This window comes from Myzus persicae, unplaced genomic scaffold (assembly GCF_001856785.1).
Source record: "Myzus persicae strain clone G006 unplaced genomic scaffold, MPER_G0061.0, whole genome shotgun sequence".
Classification (NCBI taxonomy): Eukaryota; Metazoa; Arthropoda; class Insecta; order Hemiptera; family Aphididae; genus Myzus; species Myzus persicae.
Window position 1 is genome coordinate 96,303 of NW_019103086.1, and position 14,067 is coordinate 110,369.

General features: G+C 27.2%; 1 protein-coding gene across 1 annotated transcript; it reads right to left on the reverse strand.

Annotated features, from left to right (window-relative positions):
- Nucleotides 1–16: 16 nt before the first annotated feature.
- LOC111033757 lies at nt 17–10,899 on the reverse strand. The gene is made up of 5 exons (XM_022314667.1): nt 10,505–10,899; nt 6,355–6,632; nt 5,266–5,415; nt 4,878–5,007; nt 17–503 (listed from the first exon to the last, which is right to left on the reverse strand). Exons 1-5 carry the CDS (start codon nt 10,595–10,597, stop codon nt 276–278), a joined length of 879 nt encoding a protein of 292 aa, XP_022170359.1. The 5' UTR covers nt 10,598–10,899; the 3' UTR covers nt 17–275.
- Between the last annotated feature and the right edge of the window lie 3,168 nt (nt 10,900–14,067).

The following is a 14,067-nucleotide window of genomic DNA, read 5'->3' on the forward strand; positions in this document are numbered from 1 at the left end:
GTATTTTTTGTATTATTGACCATTCATTTATTTAAACAAATTGCATGCAATAACTCAAATAATAAAACATGAAGTATATATTATTATAAATTATTGTAAAATATTACATTAAAAATGTTAATTGTAACTTAATGCAAAAATAATTGAAAATTGACAAAACTTATGAAGGACTGATTGATTGACAGTTTAACATTAAGCATAACATTTAAATGTCCATTGTGAAAACTTCTCCCAGAAAAGTGTTTTTCTTTAAAAATTATAAAACTATATTAAATTTAAATGTTTTTCATCTTTGTTTGATTTTTTTTGTGCTGTCCTTTTTTATTTTTTTTAATATCGCGGGTCTTAATATAGTTTAAGTATCTTCTGAAATGCATTTGTATTTTCCGAGCTGCTATCTTGCGTTGTATTTCATGTAACTTTGCGTGCCAAATTCTATCATTTTCTTCTTCTTTTTCAAGTACCACATTATTGTAAAACGGCATCTGAAGTGAAATGGATTCCTAAAAAATAAAAAACTAATTCCTAACCAATCATCAATAATCATACTCTTAGCTGAATTTAGCTAGGTTAATTATTGTATTGTTCAGTTCTTCTGATAGCAACACTAATCCATTTTTATCCGATATCCAAACCAAACTAATGTTAATTTTTTTTAATAATTTATCCTATGTTTATAAATAACTGCTTCAAGAAAACTGTTTGTTTGCTCATGAGTCATGACGTGCTCATTACAAATATAGAGTTACTAATTATAATTTTAGTATGACAGTAGGTAATCAAAGATCACCTCTCCTTACAATGATTATGGTTTGTTCTATAGACTAGGATAATCCAATGATGACTGTATACTATGTTCAGTAATTACTCTAACTATATATAATAATTAAACATTGTGTTAAGATAAACAAAATATGTTGTCACTTATAAAACTGTTCATTATTCACTATTAAAATAATACACCTAGTTAATGCTCAATGAGCTTTCTAGTATTCTATTAAATATCCAACATCAGTTTAATTTAAAGTACCTACCTACTCAGCATTGAACTTTTTTGAGAATGTTTTATTATTAATCTAATAATTAGGTACTATTAACAGTGTATGCTGTAGGCTGTGTTGTAGTGATGGCCTTGGAAGATTTGGAAGGTACTGTTAACTATTCAACTAAATGTTGACTTTATTCTAACTTGATAATTCATTATCATCTTTTTATTTAAATTCAGATAAGTTTTCATATATTATTACAGTTACATTTGTCCTCTTTTTTTCTATTGATAAAATTAATATGCCTTTGTATTTATGTACCTACCTTAAACCCATTGACTAACACCTATACAAGTACAAGGTCAGGCTTTGGGCAGTATTTTAGATACAATTGTATCTTGTATTATCTAAATTAAATTATAAGAAATGTCATCAAAAGATACTCGATACATTAAAGCGATACTTTGAAACATTAATTTTTAGTGACTAGTAATTTACCCAACGTATGGTTACTGACTATGGGGTTACTCTACTAAGGAGGAAGGGTGGCCAAATGGTCGATCTTGGACGATATCTAAGTTGATCCCCTTATTAAATTTTTCAACTTATTAGTCATTGTTACCTATACATTTGAATTTAGTAGATAGACTTATTAAATACATATTTCGGATTAATCTATTAGTGTGAAATGGCATTTTCTGCTTATGCAAGTTATAAAAGCTGAATAGGACAATAGATACCAAGCTTTACTTACTGATGATCGTTTGGAGCCGGTACCGGCAACCCGCGGTCCGCGGAAATTTTTCTACTGCCTTCAAAATATATGAAAACAAGGGTTTTTAATCTTGCATTTATTACCGATATAACAACTTTATTTAATGAACACGAAACTGCAATGTAAAGACAAATTATTGCCAGATATGTATTCAGATATAAAATCAATTCAAGTGAAATAAAAATTATTACTCAAACGTCTCAAACATATTAATGAAGTGGATCATTTCGTATGTTGTAAAATTATAATCGAATCGTCCAAATCAACTTCGTATTGGAAATTTATAAAAATAAATTTTTTAAATATAATCGAAAACTTACAAAAATTAATTTTCAATCCGATTTTCCGACTTTTGACGTACATGATAAGAAAAATCAAGTTGTTTCAAAACCTTTTTTTTGTGGAAATTAACGATGTTGGACATAATATTTTATTAATGGAATACATATAACTGCTGAATAGCGATACTCTCAAAACCGCTTTTAAAGAAAATAATGAATTAAAAATATTTTAGTCAAGTCTTTTCGAAATAGATTTTAAAGAATTATGAAGTTTTTCTAAAAAAATAATTACTGCTTTTGACTCTTGGTAATACTTATCTATGTGAGCAGACATTTTCAATAGTTAAATAAAGAAGAAAAAAATACTGTTCACAAAATATCAACATCCAAATGAAAGCAGATATAAAGGAATAGTGGGAAAAATTCAACATCAAATATCATATTAGAATTTAATTAGAATTTATTTTAAAATATTTATACCCTTTAACACTCAAGAATTTAACAAAAAGTTCAACAAAAAAAACTTTTTAATTGACCTTATTTTATTATTTTTATACTTTTTCATTAATTACCTACCTACTTGCAATAACATAAACATTTTTCCAGTTTTAATTGTTTTTTAATACGTAATAATAATTTCATTGTATTTTTTTCATACCTATTCAATTTGAATCGGTAATTACCTAATTTCAATTTCAAATAACATAATTAATGGTTTGCATTATGTAATAGCATTTATTTATCTTGACAGTTGACATATTTTATAGTAAGCACTAAGCAGTGGCGCGTACCAATAGGGTGGCATGACGGGCAAGTGCCACAGGCCCAGGGCCCCAGAATGCCGGGGAGGATCCTTCAAAAAATGTGGCAATTTAAAAAAAAAAAATAAAAAAACTTATTTTTCTTCTACTTTCCAATTTCATCAATTGTTCTTATTGTTCTTTTTGTAACAGATTGAATAAAACATTTATAAACAAAAAAAAAAAAATTTAAATAAAACAGATTCCCGTTAATACAGAATTTTAGTTATTAATAAGTTCTAGTAAAATTAAATCACTTTAAAGTAAAATAAATGTAATAACTAGAAAAATAACTGATACACGCTTGTAGGTCGATTATAGATTATATTTTTATGTGCAGCGTTTGCCCGCATACGCGCGGTGATTGCGATATTACTATATTAGTATAGATATATAAATATAATAATTATTCTGAAACAGAAATAACAAGAAAACGCACTCTATATTTAGAGTATAACCTTAAATCTATGGTCTAGGATACCGTATTGAAGTCTCAGAAAGTCAGAAGTCTGTTGATTTCTCGATTCGTTATCAATTATCATTTGTCATATTATACACTATACAGTCTATTATATTGCCCAGCTGAAAATCGAAATAGCCGTCGTTTTTCGATATTATTTTGTCATTAGTCTGTTATACTGTCATCAGTTGTGAGTCGTCGTCACTCGTTGAACCAAATAATTAATATTGTGATCATGTCGAAAAAAGTACCTAGTGGCTATGAAAAGCGCAAAAAAAATGGAAGAACAAGAAAAAGTATCAAAACTGCCTAAAATAAGTGGTTATTTATAATATTTAAAAAATAAAAAAATAAGATTCATATTATGTGTAACAAAAAATGACTATATTATTCATAATATTATAATAAATATGCTTTTAATTATTTATTACCTTTTATAGCAGGGGTGGGTCTAGATATAAATTGTGTGAGTAAGTGCATGCTCTTCATATCACAAATTTGTAAGACCAAGGCCTAGGGCCTGCTGGATTTTTTTGCCACGGGCAATCGATGTTTTAGTTACGCCACTGATAGTAAGTAACAAGTATTTTATACATTTTATATGTTTACATATTTACATACAAATTTAAAGTGTTTATATTGTGATACTATGAGAAAACAGTCACAAATATAAGGTTATACGTTTAGATACAGTATGCAAAAACAAAAATGTTACAATTTGCCTATCCAGCCATGTAGGTCTGGACACGCTTATAGCGTCATAGAACACGAATCAAAAAATTGTATGGAAAAAAAATATTGATGAGAACGAAAGTTACTGCATTTGTCAAGTCTTCAAATAATACCTGTGCAGCGATGGAGGGGGTAGAGGGGGATAGATTCTCCTCATGACCTTTTTTCAATGTTTAAGAGAATGTCAGTGCAATGTTTGTATTTTCTCTCAGACTTACACGCAACATAGATAAAACATTTTCATCTAAAATTGTTTTTCTTTATGGTTTTTAAGTAACCTTAGAGTAAAATCACCTTTTGCAAAAATTAAAGATGATAATATTGTTGAGGGTATGACATATCGGTTTTATATTTTTAATTTTATTATTATTTGACTTTCAAAATAAAAAAAAAATTTTCATTTAAATCATGTTTAAAAGGTTTAGAGACAAAATGTAGAAAATCGATATGTAGTTCCCTCAAAAATATTATTTTATATCGATTTTTAATAGGTGATTTTACTCAAAGATAACTCAAAACCATAAAATGATTCTGTGTAAATGCGTTTTGTCTATATTGCGCATGGGCCAGAGAGGGAAAACAAACAGTGCTCTGACATCCTCTTAAGAGCTGATAACTATAAATATAAATTATAATCAAATAGTGTATGTTAAAAAAACAGTCATACCCCCCCCCCCCCTTAACAAAATCATTTGACTCCCACTGCACCGTATATATTATCATTGAGTAGGTATATACTAGTTTATAGCCTTATAGGTACTCATTGATATTATATAATAATAGTATATTGACGTAACTGTGCAAGTAAACATAGCTATACAGAAATTCCTCCATTCTACTCACTTGCAATTGATAAATGGTATCTTCAATTGTTTTTATTTTTGAATTAAATCCATTCATGTTATTGTATTTTGCCATCATCTCGGAATCGTACGTTTGCACTATTTTAGCTTTTCTGATTTTTAAATCATTCCTAATATATTAAAATACATTTTTATATTCGATTTACATAATTAACTAAAAATAATTAAGTGCAAAATGCATATAATATTATATTATTTAGGTTCAATTTATTTCCTTATAATATATTGTTCTTGTCGCTACTTGCCAGTGCCTACCTGGTGAAACTCCATTCAACAATAATAATAAAGACAATTCAAAACTTAAATAAACAATATTTTTAAATTAAATTCTTAGGTACATATTGGTACCAAAATACATGTGTATTTACCTGATTTGCATACGGCTATTTTTGTTAATCTCGTTATTTTTTGCGTTTGACTCAATTTTTGATAGCAAACTGTTTGCATCTAATTGTAAATTCACAATTTTATGTTCATGTTCTTTCATTGCCGCTACAATTATGGCTTCCGATTTCATTCTAAAAAAATAATATTTATGGGTGATTAGGTATCTATATAATTATAATTTACTATACATTGCAATGTGCACATCTGACTTTGGTATGTTCTTAGTTAGTAGGTAATCGGTAAATTATTTTTAATTTTAATTTGTTAGTTATGACCTTTTGAAGTTCGCAATTTTTAGTATTTTACGCCTACGCTACAGATTATTCCACGAATATACTCGAAAAAAGTAAACTTTTAAACTTTATTAAACAGTAGGCAGGTATGTGATTATTTATTTTAATGTGTGCATACATTTATGCATATTACAAGCACCTACCTACATTACACAAAACACAATGGTTGGGCTGAGAGGTTTTTATGATGTAAAACAACATTTTTTTTTGTGCAGCGATGGGATAAATGTTTCAATCCCCTCACCACAACAAACATAACCAAATTTCTATACTGTTTCTATAATGTGAGCATGATTGTAGGAAGTAGGCACCTACCTACCTACAGAAACTTTATTGCATAACAAATTTATTTATTTCAATCCCAATAGTTTGAACACTGATTTAAACGAATTAACAAATTAATTCTAGTTACAGAAATCACATTAGTATTTACAATTTTACATTTAGTATTAGTAAGTACCTATATTAATTAAATAATAATTAATAATTGCATTTTTACAGTAGTAAAATAATTATTGGTATTATGTTTAAAATTTGTTTTTTTTAAAATTATGTTGCCCTTGATATTAATAGTTGATCTCGGGCTTAAGTTAAAATATTCATTAATTATAATTTATAAAGCTCGGGTGTACTCGGACTACTCAGTGGATCATGGATTTATAAATCAACCGTGTTATAAGGTATTATATATATAGCTCCTAACAATAAAATATTTAGTAAGTAGGAAAATAAGATAAATAAATATATAGATATTTTATTATAATGAAATATACAAACATTTTTTTTTTCATGACAAATTGTAATTGTCGATCTACAACGTTGAAATAATGTTCAATTTGATTTTTTCTTCCGATTTTTGCCTGAACGTCAAACTTAATTTGTTCATACTTTCTATGTTCCTTATTCAATGCAAAACGTTTATAATCGGCGATGTTATGGAAATCGCTTTTTAATTTTTGTTTAAAAATCGCTTTGGCGTCCGCTTCCAATTCTTGAGTTACTCCAGTAACAAATTGGATGCTTAAACGTACGTTATGTTTCACCGTCAAGGAATTCTTTAACATAATAAACTTGTTGTATAATAACATTATGCGTCGTCGAATTATTTTAGATTCTGTCATTCTGAGCGGATCGATGAATATATTGTGTCTAAATTGATATGTGTATTTTTTCAAAACGTTTATTTTTGTAAACATATTTTATAGTAGAAATAATGCTTTGATTTTCCACTTCAGTATCTTTTCTGATGGTGAAGTAAATCATCCACCGTTAAAACTTTTAAGAGGATAAAATTTTTAATTCTTTTTTGCTAGCCAGTTTTTTACATTTGAGATTCTGATTAGAGGAAAGAATGAATATTAATATTTAACATCGATTTCTTTTTAAGTACCTATTCAAAACAACTTTTAAAAAAATGTTCAATAGTTTTCTAGATTAAAACCAAGTTTGAAATTTAGATTTAAATAAATACCACGTTTTTTTATACCACAATGTGTGTTTTATTATTTATTTATTTTTGTGTCAGTGTACGCGCTAAGCAGTTGAAATAATACTTTGAGTTTCAACTTCAGTATCTTTTCTAGTTGGTGCATTATTAATTTAAAATATTTAAAATTTAAAATTCCTAGCAGTTTTCAAAAACTACGGGAAAAACAAAAAAAATTAAAACCAGGGACGTGGGTAAACACAATGCCATACATTAGGTGTCTAGACTTCTAGAGAGAGTCACTAAAATGTCAGTGTTCAATTTTAATTCACTAATAAATATTATTGTATTCAAAAAAATATAGCCTATACAAAATTACCAAGTTATGATAGTATGATGTATGACGTATTTAGTTGTGCAGAAGGTGAAATTAATTTTTACGAAAAACATTGCATTTGAAAATGTCATTATGTGTACTGGATATTATACAATATATCTGGACGCACTCTAAAAGTCTCAAATTGCCACGAATAATATATTTAAATTACAATAAAATAACTTAAGTTATTATTCTTGGTAATAATTTCGTCTAAATTTGAACTTACGATGTCTGTCAAAAATCTATTGCTTCTTTATTCTTTAGATTTTTTGGTTACAGTATGGAATATTTATGAGAATCCATGTCTTATGAATTTTCAATTCTTAGTTATAAAAATTGAACATCTTATAGTATTTTAACTACAAAGTACTTTGCAAACTGTCTAATTCTGGTAAAAATTTGAACCTTATAAATACAGAAATACTTATAAAATAAAATCTTGTCTACGAAGCTAAGAATTCTCAACTGCTATTATAATATTACTTATGGGGGCGCCGTGTATTAAATTTTCAAGCTATTTGACACAATTAATACAATTTTATTGATATTTTTAGAATAAAAAAATTTTGAAAAATTTTAAATTTTAAATGTTTATAAAATAACTCAAAACGAGTCAAAATATTTTGAAAAATGTATCATGTACAGAAAATGATGAAATGAACATTTAACTACAATATTAAGTACCTATAGTTATTATTTTTTGAATAACAACAAAATAAGAAAATTATTTTATCAGAGTTTGTTAATTTAATAGTTAATTCGACGACCAACCATTAAAAAATTAATTTGATTTTGCAGTAAAACATTTTTTTGTTCAATATAAGAAAACTTAAGAGGAATCTAGTAATACATTTTCAAATCTTAGATGTAAATATTATAAAAGGAACATTTTTTATGAATTTCTAACTCAAAATAATTTACAAGTTTTATCAAAATTCAAAATTTAGTTTTTCATAAAAAATTGTTGTGAATTTAAGCTCATTTTTTATTTAATTCTCAACAACAACTGACGAGAAACCTTGTATTACGTAAATTTACACGTTTTTTGATCAAGCATGCAAACATTTTTCTATCGACATTTGTTTTAAAAAAACTAATAAGTAATAATAAACTAAATTCATATGTTTATAGTCATGGTGTGTTGAAAATGCGAATATAAACATTCAGTAAAAATTTCACGTATTTACAGGAATTTTTTAAATGTACTCCAAAAACCAAAATCGATTTTGTCAACAAATAATTTTGATTAAAAATCTAATATTTTTCTTAATTTTTTATTGGTTTTTCCTGATGCTTTTCAAAATTATTGAGAATTTTTTACTTCTGATCCCACAAAGTACCAACTAGATTGCATTCATATCAGAAAAAATGCTGTTGGGTGGGTTTTCGAAATAATATTTTGGTTTTTGGTTTAACTCTTGGTGTCAATAAAATTACCGAGGATACATTGATAATTTGTTAATTTTCACTGAATATGTTTAAGCCATCATTTTTTATTCAACTTACAATTTTAAAAATATTTTGATTCATGTTGAGCTTTCTAAATAGGCATATAAATTTTTTTATTGATTAATGTCGATAAATAAATTTTGCTTCGTTAAAAAACTTAAAAATTTAATACACGGTTCCTCGTAATAAATTTTTGTTAGTGGAAATTGAATTTGAAGCTGGAATTTGCTGGAAATGTCCGTCAACAGCTTAAAACGAGTCAAAATATTTTGAAAATTTTATCATTATATGAATTTATGAAATAAATAAACTGATGCGAATTTCAAGTGTCTATAGTTATTCGTTTTTAAATTACAACAAAATAAGAAAATTGCTACATGAGAAATTGAGTGAATATCCAATGTTGTAAAAGTTTCAACTTCAAACGCTCATAAAAATTTAATTTGATTTTCCTTAAGAATTTTTTTTTTTTGACTAGGGATACAGACTTATAAGAAATCTTGTATTATATTTTTAAATCTTAGATATAAAAAAAAATTTTTTTATGAATTTCTACTCTAACTAATTTGCTAATTATCTTGATTTTTAAGAATTTTGTCAAAATTCTAAGTTGAAACGCTCGTAAAAAAGTACTGTATATTTAAATGAACTTTTTTTAAATTTCCACCAAGAACAACTTACGAGGAATCTTGTATTACATTTTCAAGTTTTTTAACAGAAAACAATTTTTTATCTACAGTAGTTTAAAAAAACAAATCAAAATCGAAAATTTTATATGCCTATAAATAGTTCTAACGTGTCAAAATATTTTGAAAATTGTATGGTGTATAGAAAATTTTAACACGAGCATTCAGTGAAAATTTCATGTATCTACTGTCGTTTTTTTAGAGTTACACTAAAAACCAAAATTGATCTTTTCAAAAGCTGGTTTTGCTTAAAAATTCCCGTTTTTCCTTTATTTTTTGTTCGTTTTTCCTGTCACTCTTGAAAACTATTGGGAAATTTAAATTTTGACTTCCCAAATACACCAACTAGATTACATTTTCTACCAGGAAAATTTCTGTTGAAGAAAATCGAAGCACTTTTCTTGCCCCAAACCGTGATGAGTACTGATGACAGACACACAAAAAGCACACATCATTAATCAATACATGCAATACATACACAAATTAATACATTCATCGCTTCGCTAAGAATTCAAAATGTAATATTAATATTTAAAAAATAATTAATATGCAATGATATAGTCAAAAATGTAATCAATTTACCATAATAGTATAATAGTTAATAAAATAAATTTCGTGTGTTTCTGGAGACAAAAATATAAGTGCACGTTGTTCTAAAATCAATAGTACTTTGCTACAGCAAAATGTTAAATTAGTTTTTAATTTAAATTTTCTCAAATATAAATTACAATACTGGTGTATCAATAAAATAATATATTTGAACATTATTTACTACATTAATACCTATTAATTTATAATTAGTTACTTAATGGCTAATATCTATACGATAATTAATATTATACTACTATACTAGTTTTTCTCTCTCACTGTAGAATTTATATATATATAATATATCATATTATATTTTATATTATTCATTATAGACATAATACTATTTATATATATATAAGTATAAAGGGTAACTATAATAGAAAATATATTACTCACATTGGACAAATATTTTGCGTTGCTCATAAAATTGTTCAAACAAGGGAGAATTGTATTTTTCGTTTCTTTGAAATATACGTTATGGTTGTCCATTTACAACGCAACTATGTAGATTTATTATAGCAAAGATTGTACATATACCTATTGTATCTTTGTAAGTTGTAAGTGCAGACTTTGATAAATCTTAGGCGTTTTTGAATTTTCAGAACAAGTATAAGAACCTAGTTACCGTTCACCATAAATATTAAAAACTTTACTTAGGCACCTACCAACGATACAACTTATACCTACACAAACAGCAAGGTGTTATTGATTTAACATAGAAGACGATAACCACGAGTATCCATGACTGTTTCGTTAAGTCATATTCGCATTTGTTTAAGTACCTACCTTCCAAATTCTTTTTCCATGCATATATTTATATAGTATAAATTATCTATAGTTGCCTACTTACCTGCATGTCTATTCACTATTGGCTACATTGTTATTCTATATGACCATATTGTGCTTGTGCCTACATGAATGACGATAAAAACATGCATTTGGATTTGAGGGGTTGAGGGGTACATCTAGCTGGGTCATTCCCAGATGAATATTTTATAATGTCAGTTTAAATTGTTACGGTGGTCGCTAAAGTACCTATAAAAATACTTTATACAGTTTAATACACCTATGACCTATCCCGCACTATAGGTAATAATCAGGAGTGTCATTTAAACTTTTTTAAGGATAGTGACAACATTTTTTCAGACCGTTTCAAATCATTGCCGAGTTACATAGACACCTTGGGGGGGTTAAGTGGGAACAAAAAAAAAGGCTATTTGAATAATTTATTTAATATAATTTCACTTTTATTATTTATGAGTTTTCTTATTATCACAATACAACGAATAGATAATATTATTAAGTCCCAACAACCTACTGGCGTCGGGTGATTATAGGTTGGAGGTATCTTGGAGAGAGCCGCCCAAATAATAACATTCGTAAAAATGGCGGGTTTTCTCGCTAGACTAATCCAAAAGCATAATTAATATATTATGAGTTATGACTGTTCTGTGCTACAAGACGAGTAGCTATTTACCAAGACGTGTCTGGTACAATTTTAGATTCTGAGCGGAGCGATGAATGTATTGATTTTACAATGATGATGATGTGTGTTTTTATATTTATTTATTTATCATTTTATTTTTGTGTTTGTCATCACGGAATCTTGCAGTAAAAGTGCTTCGATTTTCTTAAATAGCAGCTTTTCTGGTAGGAAAGTGAATCTAGTTGGTGCATTCAGAAGGTCAAAAATTTTTAATTCCTGATAGTTTTCAAAAGCAACAGAAAAAACAAATAAAAAATTAAGGAAACACGGGCATTTTCATGCAAAACCAGTTTCGAACAAATCGATTTTGGTTTTAAGTGTATAAATCTAACAAAAATAACCGTAGATATATACAATTTTCAAATTATTTTGATTTGTGTTGCACTATTTGTCTATTTATACATGCATATGAAATTTTCAATTATTATTTGTTTTTTTTAAACTAAAATTTTCGCTAGATCAAAAAACTTGTAAATGTAATACGCAAGGTTCCTTGTTAGTTTTTGTTAATGGAAATCAAAACAAAAATTGAGCGTAAATTTACAACAATTTTTGATGAGTGTTTAAACCTTAGAATTTTTATAAAATTCGTAAAACTCACCAAAATTTATTTAGTTAGAAATTCATAAAAAATTTTCTATTTATATCTAAAATTTAAAAATGTAGTACAATATTCCTTACGAGTTTTTCGACCTTTGAATTGGAAAAACAACATTGGATATTCACTCGATTTCTCTTGTATAGCGATTTTCTTATTTTGTTGTAATTCAGAAACAAATTACTGTAGAAACTTGAAATTTACACCATATGGTTATTTCATTATATAGGTAAGTACTTGATAACATTTTCAAAATATTTTGACTCGTTTTAATCTGTTGACGGACATATTTTTCAAATTTCATTTTTTTTTTTTCTATAAATGTCAATCACTTTTTATTGGCGGTCGGCAGGGTCAAAAAGCACGACATTGTAATACAAGACTCTTGATAATTTTGTTACAATAGCAGTTGAAAATCAGAATCGTTTTTTTATATACAATGATTTGATATCATTGAATTCAAACTTAATACCGTTTATAACAGCGACCGCCTAGACACCTAATGTGCAGCAGAGCAGAGCTTGCGCTAAAGAAATATAAGAGTTGCACATACTGTTTGTTTTACAGAAGTAAAAAAAAATGAAGTTCGCTTCGCTCTCACATAATGAATAATACATACTATCATACATATTAAATAATATTATATTATACATTTATACGTCATAATATATGAATATTAACAATTAAAATAACAAATTCCTTTAATCAAATTTTAAAATGATTTTATTTTTTATGACAACCTCTTCATCAGTATCGCCGCTATCACCACAGTTTTAGAACCGTTGTATGCCCGTAGTTTTAATCTTTTGATAATCATAAATAAATAGGTATTAACAATAACAATGTTTTAATCATAATTTCTAATAATTTCAGAAATCAAAATGTCAAATGGTTACAAGGTCATAGACATAATATAAAATTAATTATTAAAAATTCAAATCATAATATTTTGTATGAACTGCATAACATTTAAATTTAGAACTGCACATTTTATGCACAACTGCACATTAGCGCAAGCTTTGCAGCAGAGCGATATCCACTAACCCGCTTTCATAATATTGCATTACTGCCCAGACTAACAATCTATGCACTTTTGGCTAATATTGAGAGCGGCCTCACACTCATTCTTATGAATTATACCTAGTATAAAAATTATATTATGACAAAATAGATCTATTTTGCCATGGATAATGTTGTTTTGGTTGAAGATCAATTATAATATTACCAAATCACATTGAATATTTTTTGAAATAAAACACATAAGCACAATACCTACTTTTTTTTAAATACTAAAAAACTTAAAAATTAATAAATAAATAATAGTATGAATCACTCAGGTATATTACCAGTTATATACTTATTACTTATATTTATTTTTGTCAGGCGAAAGGTTTAAAAAAAAAAATTGGTGCAAATGAACATCCTGCATCCCCCCTCCCCCCGTCCCAAGACACCCCTGCTGCCAATAGATATCTACCTAGCTTTGATTCCGCTCTTATTCGTTCAATTTTCGACTAGGTACATTATGGATCGATCGTATTTTCGTATCGAAATAAAAATTAGTTTAAAAGGTGCAGAAGCACATCCTCCCAAAAATTAAACTTCCTAAACATTATGAAACATATAGATGTATTATGACTTTGTCAACCAGTCATAGATGCGCTAAATAATTTAACTCCTGTTAGTCGTCTAAAGGCTGAAATTAACTATTCATTAAAATTCAGGGTAAGATAAATGTACCAAGGCTATTTGAACGTATAAGCCTTAGACCTTTCATATCCAAACTTTGGGTTGAATGATCAGTGGTACGGATAAGCAGATTTTCGATGTATAGATTAGGTACTCAATGTAAAATATTACTTTATTGGTATGTGC

What these genes read in the sequence shown, in the direction of transcription:
- LOC111033757 (XM_022314667.1), bottom strand. Translation starts at nt 10,597, where the DNA reads ATGGACAACCATAACGTATATTTCAAAGAAACGAAAAATACAATTCTC. An exon ending in ACGCAAAATATTTGTCCAAT is followed by an intron (nt 6,633 to 10,504) that starts GTGAGTAATATA and finishes ATTATGTTAAAG; the next exon opens with AATTCCTTGACGGTGAAACA. An exon ending in TTTGTCATGAAAAAAAAAAT is followed by an intron (nt 5,416 to 6,354) that starts GTTTGTATATTT and finishes TTATTTTTTTAG; the next exon opens with AATGAAATCGGAAGCCATAA.